Here is a 22,233-nt window from a genome sequence, read left to right as displayed (position 1 = left end):
AGTGGCCGTGTATTTCCTGCCCCTTCTAAGGGGAACTCGTTCTCATTTACTGAGGTCTTCCAAAGTAAGCAAACAGTCCCTGACCGGAGCTGAGATTTATCTCAGTAACTCTGGATGTCTTCCATGTAGATATCTACATCCTGTGGAAGTGCAGCTGTGAGCTGTTTACTGTGTGCTTGGCCGAGTGCTCTGTATGAGGAGCACTGCGTTAAGACACTCTATGCACTGTTCCAGGAGAGAATTATGGGCTGTAGTGTGCAAGGTTTCTTTGTCTCCTGAGTGTTCACTTTGTGAAACAAGTGCTGAATCAATATAGGATGCAGTCATATATATATATATATATATATTTGGTTTTAATTGAAATGTTTTATGGCTGGGGATCTGCTTTGTTGAACAATGTTCCTCTCCACAGGCAAAAGTTGCTATTAGGGAGCTCCTTCCCAACGGGCTGAGAGAATCCATCAGCAAAGTACGCTCAAGTGTTGCTTATGCAGTTTCAGCAATAGCCCACTGGGACTGGCCTGAGGCCTGGCCTGAGCTTTTCAGTCTCTTGATGGAGATGCTGGTTAGTGGAGATGTGAACGCAGTGCATGGAGCCATGAGAGTGCTTACAGGTATGTGAGAGCTTTGGCAAGGCTGATGTAGGAAGTGGTTTAGGTGCTAACATCCTGTCACTTTGCACTCCAAATTGAAGAAATTGGAATTTGCTGCTTCTCCTGGGCAGTGTTGGTCACTGCTGCATTGCAGGCCCAGTACAGGTCGTGAGAGCTAAGGAAGAAGGTTCTATGCTACAGGTTACAGCTCAGAAGGAAACTGGATTGCAACACCCTGTTTTCCAGATACCTGCAATTTTTAGTGTGCTGTTTCTCTACTTGCCTTCAGGGGTTGCCTTGGGGAGGCCACATGACACTGGTCTAATCGAGTACGGGTCGGCGTGTTCCCAAATTGCTCAGTGTCTCCTAAAGATGCTGATGCTGTTGCTTACAAATTGGTTTCTTATGAGAACATTCCTTCTTTTTCCATGTTGTAGAATTCACACGGGAAGTGACGGACACACAGATGCCACTTGTTGCTCCTGTTATTCTTCCAGAGATGTACAAAATCTTCACAATGGCAGAGGTATGGTCTGCACTAGGAAGCTGGTACTGAATGGCATTAGCGGGGATGTTGGTTGGAGCAGAGAAGCTCCAGATTTAATGGCTAAGCTGTACTGTAGTGTGAGGTAGACTTAAAGAGTTTTCTAGATGATGTGGTAGTTGACGGCGGCGAATGCTTCAACAGAACTGTTGAAAGCAATGAGAAAACAAGAGAATCAAAGCAAAAAATAAATAAAAATAAAGGAAATGAAAGCATCTCGTGTTCCTGATCTGTTATTTAAACTTTTTCCTAGGTGTATGGTATTCGCACGAGGTCGCGTGCAGTGGAGATATTTACCACGTGTGCCCATATGATCTGTAACATGGAGGAACTGGAAAAGGCAAGAGTTTAACTTACAACATGCACTGAATTCAGACCGAGCGAGGTTCCAGAGAGTTGTTAAGATGAAGGTGAAGCGTTGGAGAGCTCTGTACCCTGTCAGCTGTAGTTCTGGTGAAGAGGGTGTGCTTTAACACATGTAAAGTGGCTGCCTCCCTCCTTTCCATGCATGCCTGGATCCTGTGACTTGGTTTCCATAATTGTTGAACTTGTGACGTATCAAAAGATGTGCTTGTAACAGCTCAGAGAAAGGGGAATCGGTGTGGGGAGGAGATAGGGTATAATCCCTTTGCTGGAAATCCCTGTCATAGCTTCCATCTCCAGGTGAACCGTGTGTCCTCAGACACTGCCAGGCCTTGGCCATGTGGGTTATAATGGGCAGTTTTGTGGCCCTTGTCTGAGGTGTTAGTTACAGGCTCCTGGAGCTCCATCAGTTCTTTACCATCCACGTTACCCTTTTGTTCCTAAAGGGATGCTGGAAACCAAACCAAGCAACATTTTAGAAGAGCAGTTGTGTAGTTTATAGACAAGTCTCCTGTCTGGCTCTGGGCACATCTGCATTTTATATGGCCTTTGACAAGTGGGTTTCCCAGCACTCCCCAGGAAACAAATCGTTCTGTTGAACTTCTGGGGTGCTGAGGATAGGAAGGGGTGACTCGCTAAGGCGGCTGGTTGTTGCTCAGTGGCTCTGTGTGCTGTTTCAGTCCTATTTGCACATGGAGCAATTCCATGCATACTTTTGGGAAGCTGTGATTACACCCTATCTGTACTGCACTGACAAGGTTACTCGTGCAATCTTTAAGCACACAGCTGTGCTCCTTAGCTATGGAGTTAGGGGGAATGGTCTCCATAAAACTCTTTTTGTCCACTATTACTTGCTGTGCCAAGGACTGCTTCCAGAGTGCTTTGACATCTGGAAAAGTACTTGCTGCCTTTTCCTAGGAGGAATCGTGGTAATCTTCAGGCCAGGTGCTGATACTCACAAAAGAGCTTGTTTGGTTTGGGGGAAGGTAGCTCAGGAGGCAGGTAAATGCCAGCCCCAGGGTTCAGTGGCATTGCTCATGTGTGGTGCAGTCACCCCACTTCTTTTATAGCCTGGGGGGGGTGGGTGGTAGGAGCAGGGCATGATTCATCTCATCAGATTAAAGTGTCTCTTCAGGAGGATGTGCACGATGAGGCTCTCCGGATGGGACTGTGTGGATCTCTAGTTAGAGCCTGAAGTAGGGCTGTGTTTTGCAGCAGTCTGTGCTGTGTGGTTTGGAAGGGTGGGATTCAGTGGAGCTTCCTTCCCAGCATGAGAGAGCCACAGTGATGTCTGAAACAAGTGACTTTGCAATGTTCTGCAGTTGCCTCTTTGGTTTTGGAGCAGAAAAGCGTGATGTCTGTTGCTTGTGGTGCTTTATTGTCAGCCGGGGGGGGGGGTTGTGTCCAGAATTCACCTGTGCTTGCATTGATTATTACCAGGGTGCGGCAAAAGTCCTCATTTTTCCAGTGGTGCAGCAGTTCACTGAGGCCTTTGTTCAGGCCCTGCAGATGCCTGATGGACCTACATCAGACAGCGGGTTTAAGATGGAGGTCTTGAAGGTAAGTAACTTATGGCAGATGAAATAAAGAATTGAATACCAGCGTCCTGTCAGGTGTGCTGGAAAACAGGGATGTTTGTGTGTGTGTCAGCTCTGTGGTAATGCTCGTGTTGTGAGTGGTTGAAATTTTCTGGATCCCAGAGCTATACAACATTGAAATAAACTGTTCTGCCTGTACTGATGAGATCCATAGGGATTTGTCCGTAAAATGACCCATAGGGATCGATCCATAGAGCAATCTGTCTTGTCATTCACTGATCTAAGACATCTTGGATGCATATTGTTCAGACACCATATTCAGAAGTTAAGTATCTGTCATTTCTGAATATGCTGTGGAATTCTGCAGCAATGAAGTTGTAAAAGCTTGGTGCTTTTCTAGACCTTGCCTGCTCTTTAATGCTAAGTGATCTTTGCAAAAGAGAGATGGGAAGTCTTTGTATTCTCCTTGTTTCCTGGAGAAAGAAGATTGAAGGTTAGAGTATGGAGATACCTTCAACAGCTGGGAAAGCACTGGAGTTGTAGGGTCCAACATGGGAGAGAAAAGAACTCAAAGCCATGAGTTGCAGAATCAAACCCACGTCTTTCATGTACTCACCTGTGTGCTGGGTTGGGCAACTGGATCACAGTGCCCAGCTTTCTGAAAGGAAACGATAAGGAAGGATTATTGAAGACAAGCATCAGAAGTTTTTCATAATAACCAGCTTTGCACTGGAGGCATGACAGTAACTGCTGGGAGGATGCTATTGTATTACTCAAATGAGCAACTACTAAGTTCTGTGTTGTGGAACTTGTTTTCTTGGTCCTGGTAAAGGCTGCAGTACCCTGGTTGTGGCATCCTGTGCCTGCTCAGTGAGGGGTGCAGGTATCAGACCCTGGAGAGAGCAGGAGCTGATTTCTTGCTGTGCAGCACCACGTGGAGGAGAGCTTGGGGCAGGATGCTGGCGAGCTCTGTTGGGAGAGCAGCACTTATGGGTTTCTTTTTATCTCTGTATTAGCTGCACACTGGGATTCCTGGGACAGGAACAGGCAGAACACCAACTTGAGGGGGATACTTTCCAGGGTATCTCGATTTGAACAGGCTGCAACTCCAGAGTTGTAATCCTGTGTTAGCCCTTTGCTTCCCTGCACAAGAGCAGGTATGGTGAGAGGTCTGTCTGTCAGTTTGTGCAAGAGAGGGGACTGCCTGGTCAGGAGTGAGAGCAGGAGACCTGGTAGCAGGAAGACACTGGCTTATCTTGACTGTTAATGAAGCAGCAGCCTGTGATTTAAGTGTTTGTTGAGGGTTTTCCCAGTCTTGCTGCTGATCACTGTTCCTTTTTGTTCCAGGCTGTGACAGCACTTGTGAAAAACTATCCAAAGCACATGATTTCATCGATGCAGCAGATCCTGCCCATTGTCTGGAATACCCTCACAGAAAGTGCTGCCTTATATCCTTTGTGGGGAATGGTTTTAACTAGAACAGAACAAGACAAACTCTCTCATACACAGTAATGACCTGAACACAGCTGAAGAGCATGATACATGGAGTACTCTGCCATGACAAACAGAATGTAGGCATCTGTGATGTAGTCGTTCTGGGTATTTGTTACTTCAGTAAGCTCCATTTGGTTTCTTCTAGCTTAAAAACCACATCTGATGAATGATGCAAGTGCCTGTGTGACACTGGCTGTAAAATTGCAGCCGAGCTCTGCACTGGTCCTGGCACTCTTGGTGGAAATTGTCTTCTTAAGGTGTCTAATCCCGTTCTGAAGACTTCAGGTAAAGGCGAGTCTCCAGTGTCCCCTGCTACAGCAGTACCAGTGGCTGCTGGCGCTTGCTGCTGAAGGTGAAGTTAGAATCATAGAATAGTCAGGGTTGGAAAGAACCTTAAGATCATCCAGTTCCAACCCCCCTGCCATGGGCAGGGACACCTCACACTAAACCATGGCACTCAAGGCTCTGTCCAACCTGGCCTTGAACACCACCAGGGATGGAGCATTCACAACCTCCCTGGGCAACCCATTCCAGTGCCTCAGCACCCTCACAGTAAAGAACTTCTTCCTTAGATCCAATCTAAACTTCCCCTGTTTGAGTTTGAACCTGTTACCCCTTGTCCTGTCACTGCAGTCCCTAATGAAGAGTCCATCCCCAGCATCCTTGTAGGCCCCCTTCAGACACTGGAAGCTGCTCTGAGGTCTCCACGCAGCTTCTCTTCTCCAGGCTGAACAGCCCCAACTTTCTCAGCCTGTCTCCATACAGGAGCTGCTCCAGCCCCTGCTCATCCTCGTGGCCTCCTCTGGACTTGTTCCAACAGCTCCATGTCCTTTTCATGTTGAGGACACCAGAACTGCACACAATGCTCCAAGTGAGGTCTCACGAGAGCAGAGCAGAGGGGCAGGATCACCTCCTTGGACCTGCTGGTCACGCTCCTCTTGATGCAGCCCAGGATACGGTTGCTTTCTGGGCTGCGAGCGCACACTGCAGCCGGCTCATGTTCAGTTTGATTTGCTTTTTGATTTTTATAAGTCATTGCTTCATACCCAGCCTGTTAGAGCTGTTCTGTTGGGAGCTTTCCCAGTCCTTGCAGACTGACAAGTCAAATCGTACTGTATTGCTAATCCAAAAGTTGCCTTTTTCAGCCTTTGATAAGGCAATGATTACAGAACGCTGAGCTGCCTTGGAGCTTTTCCTGACTCTTTGGTACGAGCATCAGGATCTGACACGGGTGTGATAGCAGCGAAAGGGTTGACTGAGCTTTTCCTCTGTAATTTAATGTGAATGACTGTCCTAGAGAGCACAGATCTAGACTTCTTTGTATCAAAGCTGCTTGCACAGTCTTCTGTTTCAGAGTCCTGCTGCATGGTGGGTGTAGGTTTGTGTGGAGTGAAAATGGGCAGGGAGAGTGTAAAGGAACCCTTAATGCTGGAGCAGGTTGAAGCTGTGTAATTTCAAGCTACTTTCTAGTGTTTTTATAAAGCCCTGTTAAAATACAAGGAGCTGCTTGTTAAATTCTTGATGTCCTGACCCCCCCCTGCAGCCCTACTGGCAGTGATAAAATAGGGTTTTGTTTGCAAAAGAGGGGTCTTGTCCTTCCTCTCCCTGTGTTTGTTCAGGCACTTCTTAGACCTTTGCCGTGCCCAAAGAACCTTCCCCCTCTATACCCACAGGTTGGTTTTCTGCCACTTCTCAAGGTTGGAGGCTCATGGAGGGGCCTGGCAGGGAGCAGAGCCAACATCAGGTAGCATGTGGGCACATGGGGTGGCAGCAGTGGGGTGCTACACTGGCTCTCACTGTGCTGGAAAGAGGGGGTCTGAGTGGTTGTGGTGTTGCAAAGTTGTCACATAAATGCGGTTTTGATGGACTTGGTTTAAGTTAATCAAAGGTTAAGTTAAAGTCAACCACAAAGACTGATCAGATAGTCTTTGAAACTGGGTAATGCACAAAGCCAGGACGTCCTGAGGCTGGTCTGAAACCCAGGGCTGTGGAAAGTCAAAGGTTTACTTCTCTTTTCAAGACAGAAACTTCCCTGCTCATCGGGAATTTTAGGACAGGAAGAGATTAATTCCTAAATAGATGCAGCTGTGTAAAAGCATGCCTGTTTCCTTGACTCTGTCCACTTATGTGAGAACCGAAGTAAATTACACAGAAGAGGTGGAGGACCCTGTGGATTCAGATGGTAAAAACTTGTTAAACTGCACTTCTGCCTTCTCTTTGGAATTAATGGACTTACCTAAACCTTCCTGTTGTCAAAACAGTGACTGAAACACTGCAGGAGATTGTGCTTAAGGGTATATTCATGGTGTTAGAACAGTGTCCATCACTTCTTTGCGAGTTAGCTGTGGTTGTGCTCAATGAAGCTGCCTAATTCAAGTTTTGTAATGACTGAAGGAGTGAGTTTTGTAACAATTTTGAGGTAAAAGTAATGGGACAAAAGAAACGCGAACAGGCTTAAGGTTGAGCTTAATCAGTTTTAATGAGGGGTGTGTGGTGAGGTAGGACGAGGTCAGGCATCCTCCCGGGGCTGCTGCTGTCCTTGCTAGTCCAGGAGTAAGAATAAACATCTCATCAGACTAGCTGATAGTTTGTCATTATACTTGGCAGCCATTTCTCTCTTTGTGTATATGAGCATATTCAGTCATGGGGTTTATTTCACTTCTGCCTTTATGTTGGCATACTCAAGACATGTTCTTTTTTCCTCACTTCTTCATGCAGGTGAAGTGTTGGGATTTGAAAATCTGGTGTTCAGCATATTTGAATTTGTCCATGCCTTGTTGGAAAACAATAAATTTAAGAGCACAGTGAAGAAGGCTTTGCCAGAGCTGATTTATTACATCCTCCTTTACATGCAGATCACAGAAGAGCAGGTGAGTGTGTTTGTCTTGTGTAGGAAGCAAGTGAAATGAGAAAGTTAAAGCAGCTCATGTCCTGGGGAGAGTTTCAGTGTGGGTAAGCTGCTCTAAGAGGGTGCTCAGTCACTTTGCTGTGCCCAGGAGTTAGGGCCTTTTTGTTTAGGTAGACATGCATAAAACCAGGCACTCTGTTAATGTTCGTCTCCTTCTCTCATTCCTTATCTATAAATAAAACTGCGTAGCATTGATTTCAGGTCAGTCATTAGTTCTGTCAAATTCTGGTCTCAAATAAGGAGCTAAGAGCAAGATGAGCTAAGAACAAAGAGAGTCTCTTCTTTTCAAAGATTTCTCTGATAGAATCTTAAGAAAAATCACTTGAAGGTGATGACTTCTTGTGGCAGAGGAAAATTCTGGCAGTGCTTTACAAGCTTGAAGTTACTGGGAACAGAAATGCTTCTCTTTAACCTTGGTGTTGCATCACCTCCCTGACCCTTTTTGTCTCCTTTCTGGTTTAGATAAAAGTTTGGACTGCAAATCCACAGCAGTTTGTGGAGGATGAGGATGATGATACTTTTTCCTATACAGTGAGGATCGCTGCACAGGATCTGTTGCTGGTATGAGCTGTGTTCCACGTTTAGATGGAACCAAAATAATAACAAAGAACAAACCTAGCTTCAGGAAGGGGATTTGGAGAAAAGGCCAACGTTTAGAAGTCTATACAGATAAGTGCTATCATTTCCTTCTGTGCAGGCTGTGGCTGCTGATTTCCAGAATGAGAGTGCATCTGCTTTGGCTGCAGCAGCTACAAGGCATTTACAAGAAGCTGAGCAGGCTAAAAACAGTGGTGCTGAGCACTGGTAAGGAGATGGATGTCATGGTTTTTAAGTTCTCTGCTTTGGGATGAAGAAAGCCATTATCATAGCTTAGACCAAAAAACCCATAGTTTCACTTCAAAACCTGTAGTTGTTTCTTGAGATGATGATAGAGGAAACACCTAAAAGCATCTGAATTCTTTTGCAGGTGGAAGATACATGAAGCTTGTATGCTGGCCCTGGGCTCTGTGAAGTCTATTATTACAGACAGCGTGAAGAATGGGAGAATACATTTTGATATGCACGGCTTCCTGACAAATGTTGTTCTAGCAGACCTCAACCTTTCAGGTATATTGGATCTTGCTATTACTGAGAGTAAATGCTGAGTGCCAGACCTTGGAAACAAAAGGGGCTGATGAACCAGGTTGCTGTATGCATGTGATATACGTAATGCGGCTCTCCATGTGGAAGAGTGCAAGTCCTAACTTGTGAGTTCACACATGCCACCAGATCTGATACTAAGTCATTTAAATGTGGGACTATCATCAAAGAAACATTTATTTCATCTCTTACAAAGGAGTTTTTTTCTTTTGAGTTAATTTTGAATGAAAACAGTGTGCAAAGTGCATAGTGAGCAAGGCATGTAAAATCTGCTTCATTTACATATATTTACATATGTGGTATTGGATTGTAAATGAGCTGTTGTGCTCTAGAAAGAGCTCGTGGGGTCATAATATAGATGGTTCTCAAAGGATATCCGTTTAGTGCTTAGTAATGGTAATAAGACAAAGAAGTCTTGCATTTTCTAATGCTTGCTTAGAAAACAAAGCTTTTCTCTTGCTGCACATCTTGCATGGAGTTCTTTATGTCCATATATTAAAATTAATACTTGCGAGAGTACAAATAATGGCAATAAAGATGCTGAGAAATAGACAGCATCATCTGTTTGAGAATAGCCTAAATAGATGAGGATACTTTGGGCCTGAAAAGGCAGAAGGATTGAGTGGGATAAAGATGAATGATACCTTGATAAGTATGAAGAGGTGAGTAGCTGCTGAGTGTTCACTGTTTCTCTGGTGCTGTTGAACATTATGTTCCGTAATTGCAAGGTGAGGGCTGGAAACTAGAAAAGCAATCTGTGAAAGGTCCCTGTGTATGTGCTTCAGTTCTTTTTCCTAAGCTGCTATTTGCTGCTGTTGGGGAAAGAATATTGAGCTCAATGAATAGGAACTGCTGAAAAAGCCTTCGTTCTCTTCCTTTACTGTTGTTCTGGAGGTCAGTAAAGCTGTATTGCAGTATTGATGAACAGATTCACTGGAACTAGTTGAGGGAAAAAGGTTGTTTTAAAGCAAGTGAGAAGTTCCTTGAAATAACTGGGAAAATAAACTGGCTTCTGCCTATGAACAGAAATGACTTGTGTGCCTGCTGACTTGTCTTGTGTGTCACAGCTTCGCATTTTCCTACTGGGCTGATTGCAGGTAATGGATGGAAGCAGCTATCATTTTAAACTCATAAAACTTAATTCTGAAACCGCTGGGGTTTGTGTTTTGCTTCAGTGTCTCCGTTCCTCCTGGGCCGTGCTCTGTGGGCTGCCAGCCGGTTTACAGTGGCCATGTCTCCAGAGCTCATCCAGCAGTTCCTACAAGCTACTGTCAGTGGTCTCCATGAAACCCAGCCTCCTTCTGTCCGGATCTCTGCAGTCAGAGCTATCTGGGGGTAAGTAAAGCCCAACGTATTCCAAAGCCCCAGGGGTAGGTGGTATAAATTATGCTTACAAAACTGGCAGGTTGAAATGTTAATAACATTTCTGTATAGGCTGTGGAAGTATTTGCTTTGAATGAAATAGATGTCAATGGGTTTGTGGAGCCCGTCTCAGCAGTAAGGAAAGTTGGGGGGGGGGTTTATCCTGTTTTGTGAATAAGTTGCAAGAAGGAAAAGGGAGGCTCTGCTGTGTGGATTCTACAGTGAGAACTGAGCGTTAGTTCAGAAAACAGCCAACCACAAAAACCCCTTCTAAACCACTACTCCTCCCCATTCTCCCCTCTATCCCCAAACCACTTTGTCTTCCATTGGCACTGAAATGTTAAGGAATAAGTAAAGGCAGAGACTTACAACTTACTTATTCCTGAAGTTGTTTTTTATCATTCCTTAGCTCAGTTCTAGAACATGGTGATTAAACACCCTGTAAGCAGTAAGTGTCTGTCTCGGACATCTTCTTTCCTCAAGGTTTCTTTTCTCCATTGATGGCAGCTCTTAAGAGAGAGCTTACTAGAAGGCAGTGGAAGCTTTTAACATCACATGGTTCAACTCTGCTTCCTTCAATCATGAGGGTGGAATGAGGAGGAAAGATAGCTGAGGCGTTGAGAGATCAAGGAATAGTAGACTGAAGGGGAAAAGTCCTGTAGGAGTGAACTTAAGGAAGAAGAATGGGTGGGGTGAACTAATCCCTTACACATCATCTAGAGTTTAATGTATAAATCACTTTAATATGTTGTGTGTACATTTTTGTATCACAAATTTCTTGTCTAGCTACTGTGACCAGCTGAAGATCTCTGAGAGCACCCATGTGTTGCAGCCTTTCCTTCCTAGCATTCTTGATGGACTGATCCACTTGGCTACTCAGTTCAGCTCAGAGGTCCTGAACCTGGTGATGGAGACGCTGTGCATTGTCTGCACCGTAGACCCAGCGTTTACAGCAAGTGTGGAGAACAAAATCTGCCCTTTCACCATTGCAATATTTTTGAAGTACAGTAATGGTATGTATCCAGGTTACACTCTCAAAGTCCAGTTGGTTTTGCTACTGAATCCTGGTGCTGGAAATTTAATCCACAATAATTGAGTGAATGTTGATTGATTATGGTAAAGCTAGAAGGGAAACTTGCTGCTTTGCCTGTTAGAAATAGAGGTAGCAAAAATTGAGATGTGTTTGTTAGTATGTTTTAGTAAATGGTGCTTTCTCTCTCCAGATCCAGTTGTTGCTTCTCTTGCCCAAGATATCTTTAAGGAGCTAGCTCAGATAGAAGCCTGCCAGGGTCCAATGCAGATGAGGCTAATACCAACTCTTGTCAGCATCATGCAGGCCCCTGCTGACAAGATCCCAGCAGGGCTTTGTGCAGTAAGTGCTACAGTAGTACATGGTCTTAGCTGGAGGTGATTCCCTGTTCTCTAATGTGTAGGATGGCTGGGCTGCAAAGAGCAGAAAGGTTGTTTTTGAACTGCTTTGGAACTTGGGTCATTGGTTGAAGCTTCTTTGTGGAGAGAAGGCAAACTGCAGGTGGGGGGAGATGCTTCCAAAACCTAACTTTAAACTGCTCCTCTGGCCTTCTTCCAGCCTCTGCAATATATCCCAAGTCACGTTGCTTTGGGTATAGCCACCTTTCACCATTAAGTCTCCTCTCTGTGGTGGAATGTTCTCCAGCAGGCCACACGACTATTCCTTGCGCTTTGTTCTAAGGCTTTTTCTGATGTATGCATTAGATATCTATAAATTGCTGAAGATAAAATTCTGCAGGTTTGTAGTTCTTATAAAAAGTCCCCTTGTAAATAAGTAAGCAATGGCTGTGTGGAATCACTGTACAGAATTCAACCCATAAACATCTTTATTATATGCTTATAATCTGCTTACTGATTGGTATGACTGTAACAATTGCTTATGGGTAATTAAAATCAATTTAGATCAATACAAATGAAGCAGAACGAGTCAGCTGGCACAGTTCTCTGCTGGACTGATTCGCGTGCATCAGCCTGCTGTGAAAGTGTTTGCCATGGGGTTTTGGGAACTTCCAGAGCATGCACTGCGTGTGGTGTCAGACACCCTGATGCTGGGATGCATGGCTCCAGGGTTCTCTGATCTTAAAAATATTCTGGACTGTACAATCAGGATGTGGTACTGGTTCACATCCCTACAGTTCCTGCCTTTGATGCTTACACCAGTGCTGCTGACTTAGCATGCTATGGCTGCTGCAGTAACAGTGCTTTTGTTTCTGTTTTCCTTTCAGACCTCTATTGATATACTGACCACGGTTGTAAGGAATACAAAGCCTCCTCTGTCCCAGCTCCTGATCTGCCAAGCATTCCCTGCAGTGGCTCAGTGCAGCTTGAATACTGATGACAATGCTACAATGCAGGTAACACGGGGTGGGTGGGAAGGATTGTGGGGCTATGCAAGTCCAAGAGAGGTGACCAAGACAGACAGGTCTTAAGGGAGCCCAGGCTTTGCTTGCCGATATCAGCACCTCCTCAGTCTCTCTGCCTTCTCCGGTTTGTCATCGGAGTACTCCTGTTCAGGGGCCTGCAGTGACTTCTGCTGATCATTCCTTAATTTGGAGTTTGCAAAGCAGCAGCCTTGACCTTTTTTTCTGTTTTCGGGAGCACATTAAAAAAAACAAAACAAAGCCCAAAATTTAAATGAAAAAGCCCCAAACCTTACTGCTTTTCTTCCCCCACAATAACTTTCATCACACCTAGGAATGGCAGAAGTTGTGTTCAGGAGCACACTCAGGCACAGGAAAGCAAAAGACCTTGCGTGTAGAAGACCTCCCAGACCTTCTCTTTGGCAGTTTTCTCCTGTACTCATTTAGGTTGGAAGGGGAGGGGAGATTTCTTTTAAACTGAGCCAGGTATGGGCTGAAGGGAGAGAGAGGATTCATCTCCATCAGCAGTAGTGCCTGAGCTACTCGCTAGGCAGCTCTGCTCTTACCTAGTAATGGCTTTAAAGTATTTAAACAACAAAGAAGAAGATTCAGAGGCTACAAGTGCATGGTGCCTTTTCATTCCAGCTACCAGCTGGCATATAAATAGTAAAGCTGGTTTCACTCCTTGCGTAAGGAGTTTTATAGCGCCAGCTACCCTTTGCCGTGTGAACACAGCCCATAGGAATGGCTTTCCCTAAGCAAGATTCCAGTAAGAATAGGTTGGAGATCAGCAAGAAGAGCTTGGAGAGCAGCATGCTGGTTGCTCTGCTGGATCTTTGTTGTAGGAAGAATTCAGAAAGATTGCAGCTTGGCTGCTGGCTTGTGTCTTGTTCATGCTACACAACCAGTGCTACAAAACACAATGGATGCTGTCTCCATCTTTCACGGGTTAGAATCTCTTGGGATTTCTCTGGGTAACAAGACTGGCACAAAACTGCAGCTGCTTCAGGTGGGCTTTGTATTTCCCAGATGATCTCTTGGATAACTGCCTCAGCAGTGAAGAGTTTTGTACTTGATGATCAACTGAATTCTGTAGGAGTTACTTCTAGGCACTCATTATACTGCACATTAGAGAGCTCTGGCCTCTTACAGATGCCACCATCTGTAAGACTGTCTGAAACCCTTAACTGTGTTCATCTCAGTTAAGGATCTGTTTGAGGTGATGAAAGGGGATGCCTTCCCGTGCCTCCCCACTCCCTTACCTACAAAAGGAAGTTCTAACACGTTACTCCTCTTGTCCAGAACGGTGGCGAGTGTCTGCGCGCATACGTCTCGGTGGCACTGGAGCAAATTGCCCAATGGCATGATGAGCAAGGCCACAATGGACTGTGGTATGTGATGCAGGTGGTGAGCCAGCTTCTAGATCCAAGGACCTCAGAATTCACCGCTGCCTTCGTGGGCAGATTGGTCTCTACTTTAATTTCAAAAGCAGGAAGTGAGCTGGGAGAGAATCTGGACCAGATCCTGAGAGCTATCCTGAGCAAGATGCAGCAAGCGGAGACGCTCAGTGTGATGCAGGTGAGACGCTCAGTGTGGTGCAGGGGAGCAGGCTGGTACCCAGGAGAGGAAGGAGAAATGTCAGCAAAAGAAATTGGCATCACGTTTTTTAGCTGTGTGCCTGATTGTTTATGCTTAGTGCAATTGGAGGGTCTCCATATCCTCTTGAAGCAGTCAGGAAGATGCCTGTTCTGCTCATAACAGTTGTCCAGATCACAAGGTAAGCCAGATTCTTGTGGGCAAGCTTTTACTGCACCTTAAGTATTCCCTCATGACCATGTGCTTGCAAGCAGTGAACCTTCAGGGAGGACAGGAGTTGCCTAGGTACAGATGTTGTGGCAAAGGCAGCACCTTTTTGAATCATTTTGTGCTGTATTTGAAGGATAAATGGCTGGGAGTTGAGACTGGGGGCTTTGGGGGTGATTAAATACTGGTGTTGACCTGCAGTAGGTTATTGCCTGCTTTTGTAGCACTGTCTTGCAGATGGTTGTATTTCCTCTTCGTCTTAGGGTTGGTAAACCCAGCCTCCATCCTGCAGGAAACTCAGTTACTCAAATACTTGGTAAAACGTTTTCAGCTGTTAAGTAATGCACATCTAATGCTTCCTTCCTCCTGCTGTAGTCCTTGATTATGGTGTTCGCTCACTTGGTTCACTCACAACTGGAACCACTCCTGGAGTTCCTCTGTAGTCTCCCCGGCCCAACCGGCAAGCCTGCCTTGGAGTTTGTCATGGCCGAATGGATGAGCCGGCAGCACTTGTTCTATGGGCAGTATGAAGGCAAAGTCAGGTAGGATGTTTGATAATCTGTGCATTAACAAATTAATGTATGTATACGTTAATGTATGTATGCACTGTTTAATGGCGTTTAATCCAAATTAATTAATTAACGAATTAATGCACAGATCATCCTGTTAATGACTGATCATCCTGCTGCAGCTGAACGCAGTGGCTGTGAGGGGAAGAGGGGCTGGCTCACACTTAGGTTTGTGTGTGCCAGTATTGGGTTAGCTCAGCTCAGGAGAGCCTCGATAACTGCAGCAATCTCTGATCCTCCTCCAGTTGCTCCTCTTGCTGCCTGGTGTTTCTGTGCTGGCACAGGCTGACCCAAGGGGGAAGCAGCATCACTTGCAAGCACAGGAGTGCTTTTGAGATTGAACTTTGGTGAATGGGATGAGAAGAGCTTCCAGACAGGAAATTGCCTCTGCAGAGTAGCGTAGAGTTTTGGGCCATTGTAGAGGGTTTCCTAAGAGAATTTGGTGAGTTCTTGTTGATTTAATGATCTCTTAAAAGTCAATAAAGAAATCAGCAGGAACAATTTTCTCTCCCTTCTCCTGTAGGAGCACATTTGTATTCTGATGGAGGCAGAGCGCTGTATTCCAAAGCATGAAATGCTCTGTAGTAGTTTAAATTGTGCTGCGGCTGCTGTCTTTGATTCCTCTGGCAACGTGAAGCCCAACAGACCACTCTTAAGGGTCTCACAGCTAATAACTCACTTCGTAGTATGCATTGGTGTGGTGTTGTCATAAGGCAGTCAAATAGCCTGTGAAATAACAGGAAAAAGCATGTGTAAAATAGAATTTGTGAGTGATCATGCAGAACAGGCTGTCTGATGTGAGGATCTGGTGCTGGTGCTGGTCACACTCAGTCTGTTTCATCCTTAAGAGCACTGTGCCAGAGTGGGGTTGTCTGCAGGATCCCCTGAGACTGCTTATGGCCACAGGGAAAAGCCAAGGCCAACACTGTCAGGAAGAACAAGGTTAAACTTTGTTCAGTGCTGCCTCCGTATTGTTCCAGGTTAGAGCTGTTTGCATCCAGATGGCTTGGCAGGGCCCCACACTTTAGTCAAAGTCATCCTCAGTATGGCTGGAAAACAGCCTGGAACTGGAGAAGGTTTGAATGTGTGGAGTAGAAACCTGAGCAGCAGAGTGCAAAGGACACATGCAGGCACTGAAGGAGCACATTAGAAGGTCTGAGTGTAGCAGAGCTGTGAAGGACCAGAAGTGAGAAAGAGCTTTGGAACTGGAGAAAAGTAGCCGAGATGTTCATGGCTGCAGGTCAACTGCATCACTACTTTCTTGCCAGTGCTTTCCTCTTAGTTCCATCTTCAGCTGCACGTGGTGCTTCAGGAGTGTGTTTAACCTCGTGGCCCTTCTGAACTGGAAAAACCTTTAATGTATGTATGCACTGTTTAATGGCGTTTAATCCAAAGCTTTGTCAGTCTTTGGCTTGCTGTGCAGGTCAGGAGATGAGCCCAGTTTTGACTATAAAGCAGGAGAAATAGGGCTAGTTCCTTAATGCTTGTTCCTGGCAAAAAGTGTAGAACACAGGGCATGAAGGTCTGCTCTGGAGATGTGTTCACTGTGAAAGCCAGACTGTTCAGAGCAATTCTGATCCGTAATTCTCCTATTCCCTGCTCCCCAGCTCTGTGGCATTGTGTAAACTCCTCCAGTATGGCATCAATACAGATGACAAGCGGCTTCAGGACATTAGGGTAAAGGGAGAAGAAATCTTTAACATGGATGAGGGAATACGGACACGGTCAAAGTCAGCCAAAAGTAAGTGATCCTTTGGGTGGTTCCAACAGTATTTTTTTCCTGTTAGATGGTATAAAAGGCTTTAAAATAGACCTTGCAGGTCCCAGGAAGCTGGGGGGTGTATTTCCTACAGAAGGTGCGTGTTGATATTTAGAGCTAATCCGTACAACGTGTATTTAACATCTCCATAATTTGCCTTAATTCTGCCAAAGACTGATTTGGAAGACTCCTGATGTCTCTAACTGAATACAAACGGATGAGATGATTATGGGAATGGGGCATTTTTCACTGCTATTTTGCATCATTCTGTTCCATGTAATGAGATAGAATTGATAATTTCATGATGCCCGGTAGCTTCTCTGAGTGGAAAGTGTGGTTAGAAAATGCATTTGTCTTAATTTGAATTGGCTGAACCCCAGATCTTTGGAGACTGCTCTCTAGAGATTGAAATATTAAATCCAAGAGAGCCCTGGGCAGGGCTGGGCTTCAAACAGAAAGCAAAATGAGTGAAAAAAACCCAAAACAACCACCCAAACCCCCCCAACCCTGACAAAGACAGGCCTGGTTTTAACAACCTCCTATTAAAAGCTATGTGAATATATCTTTTTATTCTCTTGCAGATCCTGAGCGCTGGACAAACATTCCTCTATTAGTAAAAATCCTGAAATTGATAATAAATGAGCTCTCGAATGCAATGGAAGCAAATGCATCCAGGCAGACACCTGCAGATTGGAGCCAAGGTGAAATACCGGGTTTGCTTCTCTCTTTGCATGGCTTAAATCTACTTTGTAATCTCTTCAGAAGCGTTCACAGTAATAAGAAGCTCACAATAGTAAATAGTAGACCTGTAATTACAAAGGCTTAAATAGTGATCCCCAGAGTATAAGGTCAGTCAGTGTTGTGTATTCTCATGTCTGAAAATCATTTGGGGCTAGTTTGGAAGATGGGAGCTGAGCATGTGCCAGTAACACTCCTTTCTTGGTGTATCTGCTTTGCCTTTCTTCCTCCCTGCTTCACTCATCCATTCTTGCTGCTGGTTTTTTGCTCAGCTCCAGTTCTCGAGTCTCTCATTCCAAAGGGATAGAAAGGCTGCGGGTGCTTCCCTTCACCCACCTCCACAAGCAGAGATGTTTGCCTGACAACCACAGTCCCTGCAGTGATCAACAGGCTGGAGCTCTTGGGTTTGGATTAGTTCTTGAATTGTTTTTTTCCTAAACAGATGATTCAAATGACATGTGGGAGGATCAGGAAGAGGATGAGGATGAAGATGAAGGCTTAGCAGGACAGTTCTTATCAGATATTCTTTCCACAAACAAGTATGGTAAGTAACAGCTTTAAAGTGCTTACTCAAAGCAAACAAGGAGTAGATGACATCCTAATCAGTTTTCTTTCCTTGAGAGCAGCTCAACAGAGGCCGCAGGCAAGGGGAAGGAAATGCCACAGCAGGGCTTTGAGTAGGGACCTTGTCTGTAAGAGGGACGTGTCTTTGAATAACACAATGATTAACTAACTGCATTTTCCACCTGAGAGTTCACATGCTGAGTGAGCTGCACGTTGCTGTGAGGTTCATGCAGGTATTTCTCCTCAGGAGAACATTGATGCTCAAAGATGTAGACGTGACCTTGGAATGAGAGTGTTGTAGAAGTGGGTGAACTTGCTGGTGGAGTAACCTTGAGAAATAATTGCTGCATAAAGGTGGAGCAGGTGTATCATCTCCTTTCCTCTGCCCTCCAGTTTGCATATAGTCCTAAAGGGAGAACCTTACAGGCGAATGCAGTAAGGGAGACCTCTCATATTAGCACGGAATTGGAAATGTGTCACCCTGACATAAGATTAAGGCATAAGATAATAGTGCACGTAACTAACAAACCTGCCTGTCCAGTGTCCTGTGTATGCTCATCACACCTGTGTGTCCTTGAGACTCCCACCATGACCCATCTCATTCTGGGATTTGATGTTTCCTGACCATGTCAACTTAGGGAGTGAATGTTCTGGATAGGATAGTATTTATTTTACCCAGCAGCATTAGAACTATTTATTTTTGGACCCTTGGATTTCAACAGTAGTCTCAGGGAATGCTTCGTAAGATGTTTGATGTTAAAACCTGCTGATTTGTCTCTGACAGATGAGGATTACTATGAAGATGATGAAGAGGACGATCCAGATGCGTTAAAGGACCCTCTTTACCAAATAGATCTGCAGGTGATGCTCTAGAATAAGGGGTTTATTAATCAGGTTCCTGTCATTCCTTATAAACCTGTTTTTTTTCTCTGTTGTACTTTGACAAAACTGCACACCACTGGAAACTGCAGCTATTATAGATTGTTATCCCAAAGGTACTCAGTGCACTGAAATCACTTTGGAAAGTGCTGAGTATCCCAAGAATGCCTGGAGCTATTTTTTCTTACTGGATCAATATCTATAACTTGGAAATGGGACTGAACACAATGCTTTGAACAGAGGGAGATGAGACTCTTCTACCCATGAGCTTCACAGCTGTTTGCTGAAGTCAGAAGTAGATTGGAGGCTGAGCATGATAGAATTTCTGACTGCATTGGAGCTCTTCCCTTCCAGTCAGTCCCTGTCTGAATCTTTGCTCCTGCTTTTTAGCACCATCTGGCAGCTGCTTTTAGCCTTTCCCTTTGCTGCCGCCTGTCCTTTTTGCACCACTGACCTGTTCCCTGCAATCCCTTTGTCTCAGTTGGCGCGTGTTGAGGTTCGTCCTGTAATACGTGTAAGAAACAGAATTCCCGAAGTGACGTGATGATAACTGGCTCTTTCCATCTTCCTTTCAGGCCTATCTCACTGATTTCCTCTGCCAGTTTGCACAGCAGCCTTGCTATGCAATGTTTTCAGACCATCTCAATGAGAATGAAAAGCGAGTGCTACAGGCCATTGGGATATAAACCCACCCGAGAGACCACACCGATCGTATCTCAACAAGGCTTATTCCACGTTTTATGATTGAACATAAAACATTTTCCAGTGTCTGCCTGCTTGTTGCAGGTGGATGACGGACTCGTTGCAATGTGTTGAGCCTCATCTTAACGTGAATCTGGTAAGGGAAGGAATGCTAAGCAAGCAGCAAGGACAGAAGTCTGTAGAGCTTTGCACATTGGTCTCACCATGGGAGCACTTTCATTTTCCACAGTAACTTTCCAGGAAGTTCTTAAAGATACAAAAATGTGTCCTTAATATTTTTAAAAGCAAACTCTCTCTGCCTGTGAAGAGGCACGAAACTGAGCTCCCCCCAGCACAGTTGGACAGAGAAAGGAACTGGGTCACTTAACAGGTTGCTTGGATGTATCTTGAGAAGTCAGAAGGTTGTTCCTCTTCGTGCTCAGATGCCACAGGGTAAATATCTCGATCTCACAGTGTGACTTCTTTTTATAGACCTATAGACTCTTTAATCAGAGATGCCTGAATGGTGTGGAACCTGTTTACAGGAGTTTGAATGGGAAGCTGAGACAATAAACCCAAATGCATATCTTCTTTCCTGTTGTGGATGGGGCTTTGTCACTCACGTCTCTGTCCAGTCCCGTGGGAGCAGCTCTTTACTGATGCTTTGTGTGCACATGCTCAGAGGAAGCTACCACTGACATTTCCCTTCCTGTGGCATGCGGCTACTAAAGACTTTGGTTTTATGGAACACAAGGAGCCACAATTTTCAGGGGAATAAAACCTAATTGTATTTAACCTACTTGCTCCATGGCAGCCACTCTGAACTACTTTGCTTCCTTCACACTCCTGTGTGTGTGTTTTTATAGAGTGGTAAATAACATTTGCAGATCGATTTGTCCCATAAGAACAGCGTGATGTATCTCACAACACCTCTCTGCCTTTGGATCCCCTTGGGGAAAATGAAAATAAAACTATTAAAATGCACATTGGTATCCTTCTTACGAGACAGATTTCAAAGGCATTTGCACTTCTTTCCTGAAGTTGCTTTTTGAGACACGTTTCTCCTTAGGAAACTTTGTGCATGTGCAGCCCAGAGGGTGTTGGGGGATTTCACAGGAGGCACCTGGACAGAAAGGGAGTCCTGTAATGGCTGCATCTTCTGCTTGAAAGAAAAGGCTGACCCATTATAGAGTTTCCTTTCTTAAGGAAGGTACTTGCTGTTCCTTTGTGGAATAATATGCTTCGCAGTTGTATCTACGAACCTCCAAAGAGCTGGAGCCATTCTGTACCTAACACAGTCTAGCTTTTCACTTTTTTACCAGGAAGGGATAATAAATTAACTTTTTAACAGACAAAGATGGCACAATTTGTTTAGTGTGTGTGGGGAAGGTGGAAAAACAGCCCGGAACTCCAAGGCAGAGCTTGCTCCCTGCTCCCCCCTTACCCAGCGCATTGCACAGGGGCAGACTTTGACGGGGGGGGGGGGGTATCCCCCACCCTTCTCTGCAGCCTCATCTGAACCGTCCTTGAGTTCTCAATGGGTTTGTGTGAACAGCACCATGGGAAGCAGGATTTGAAGCCTGATTTGTGTGTGTGTGTCCCGTGTGTGTGTCTCCTAAGGTGTAAGCTCTGATTAACGCAGTCGTGTCGCGATCTCTTTCTTCCCTGTGTGTTCTCTGGTGTATGATGCCATTAACTTGAACCATGACCTCTCTTCAGGGGGAAGGAACACTGTGGTTCTCTCTTTTGCCTAGACCTTCTTATACTTCTTCTGTAAAGCCCATTAGGAATTACGTGGGAGGCATTTGTGGCTCAGCTTTCACTGAAAACTACACAGGGGGGAAACCCAACTAGGAGGAGATGGTGTATCCGGATAGCTCTGCAGGGAGGGACCAATCCCAGCCCCGAGAAGAGGCAGGACCATGGTTTTTGCCCCATGTGTTTGCAGCAAGGCTCAAACCCAGTCATCCATTCCTGGAGGTAAGTGAATGCCAAGCATGTGGAAGCACCTCAGTGTCAGTTCAGGTCTGGGGAGTCAGGGCTGGAGGAGATGGGCTGATGGGGTCCATGTGCTTCTGGAGGGGGCAACTGCCATGTGCCTTAGTGGTGCTTTGATGGGAGTCACATGGTGGAGTTAAACAAGACCATGGAAAATGAGACTGACCTCGTACTGCCAATAATGTTCCTCATCGTGAATCCAAGGATTTCTTTGCCATTGCAAAGTCCAAAGCAGTAGATTGGCCAGTGTCTTGTAGAGTTCCTGTGACAGCTTGTCAGTGTGTTGCTTTGATTTGTCGGTATCAATGGTGTTTGCAGGAGTATAGCTGTGGTGAAAAGGGAAGGGTTGGATGGGGCTTTGAGCATCCTGCTCTAGTGGAAGGTGTCCCTGCCCATGGCAGGGGTTTGGAACTGGATGAGCTTTAAGGTCCCTTCCAACCCAAACCAGGCTGGGATTCTGTGTCTTTTGGAGACTCACGCTTGTCCTCCTGCAGCATCAGCTCACGTGGAGCCTGTGCTCATTGCTGTAACTCCTTTGCCTTTCTGCTTCCTGACTCCTCCTTCCTAACAGAATTGTGCGCTCCGTGATGTGTCTTCGAACAAGAATTGTGTTTGCTGAAGGGCTCTCAGTTTGCTGCAACAAACCTGACCAGTGCCAAGGTCATTGCTCAGCCTGAAACATGCTGGACTCTATGGAGATGGGTCTATGGTCTGGTTTAGAGGTGCAGAGCAGCTCTTACTTGTGCGCTGTTGAGGAGTCTAATCAGGAAGGTTACTAATGCCGTGTTAGGATGTACAAGCTCCCTGCTATCTATATTAAAGCTGAAGGTGGGACACAGGCACAGCCCTGGTGACACGCCACGGCCGGGACTCGAACTCATGACCCTCCGGCCGGCAGTAGCGTCTGTGT

At 45.4% G+C, this 22,233-nt stretch overlaps 1 protein-coding gene across 2 annotated transcripts in view; it reads left to right on the top strand.

Moving 5' to 3' along the window:
- The window catches only part of IPO9 (importin 9), a gene marked incomplete at its 5' end in the record, with an annotated part of 30,158 nt that extends 7,934 nt beyond the window's left edge, over nucleotides 1-22,224 (top strand). Inside the window, 22 exons of one of the 2 annotated variants that reach the window (XR_013958354.1) lie at nucleotides 413-614; nucleotides 1,031-1,119; nucleotides 1,391-1,477; nucleotides 2,941-3,060; nucleotides 4,386-4,486; nucleotides 6,656-6,714; nucleotides 7,251-7,402; nucleotides 7,903-8,001; nucleotides 8,138-8,244; nucleotides 8,408-8,547; nucleotides 9,756-9,915; nucleotides 10,729-10,955; nucleotides 11,166-11,314; nucleotides 12,198-12,326; nucleotides 13,635-13,910; nucleotides 14,511-14,677; nucleotides 16,312-16,445; nucleotides 17,045-17,164; nucleotides 17,644-17,745; nucleotides 18,550-18,626; nucleotides 19,220-19,778; nucleotides 22,146-22,224. Coding sequence is in view for 1 of the 2 variants with exons in the window: in XM_080633046.1 (XP_080489172.1) it covers nucleotides 413-614; nucleotides 1,031-1,119; nucleotides 1,391-1,477; nucleotides 2,941-3,060; nucleotides 4,386-4,486; nucleotides 6,656-6,714; nucleotides 7,251-7,402; nucleotides 7,903-8,001; nucleotides 8,138-8,244; nucleotides 8,408-8,547; nucleotides 9,756-9,915; nucleotides 10,729-10,955; nucleotides 11,166-11,314; nucleotides 12,198-12,326; nucleotides 13,635-13,910; nucleotides 14,511-14,677; nucleotides 16,312-16,445; nucleotides 17,045-17,164; nucleotides 17,644-17,745; nucleotides 18,550-18,626; nucleotides 19,220-19,330 (2,808 nt within the window). Of the gene's footprint in view, nucleotides 1-412; nucleotides 615-1,030; nucleotides 1,120-1,390; nucleotides 1,478-2,940; nucleotides 3,061-4,385; nucleotides 4,487-6,655; nucleotides 6,715-7,250; nucleotides 7,403-7,902; nucleotides 8,002-8,137; nucleotides 8,245-8,407; nucleotides 8,548-9,755; nucleotides 9,916-10,728; nucleotides 10,956-11,165; nucleotides 11,315-12,197; nucleotides 12,327-13,634; nucleotides 13,911-14,510; nucleotides 14,678-16,311; nucleotides 16,446-17,044; nucleotides 17,165-17,643; nucleotides 17,746-18,549; nucleotides 18,627-19,219; nucleotides 20,431-22,145 lie in introns of those variants that run through there. The other variant, XM_080633046.1, reaches the window with a different exon arrangement.
- Nucleotides 22,225-22,233: the final 9 nt, after the last annotated feature.

Source organism: Psittacula echo (assembly GCF_963264785.1).
Source record: "Psittacula echo genome assembly, chromosome: 22".
Classification (NCBI taxonomy): Eukaryota; Metazoa; Chordata; class Aves; order Psittaciformes; family Psittacidae; genus Psittacula; species Psittacula echo.
The sequence above is the reverse complement of the archived record's forward strand: the minus strand, read 5'-3'. Positions and strand labels throughout refer to the sequence as shown.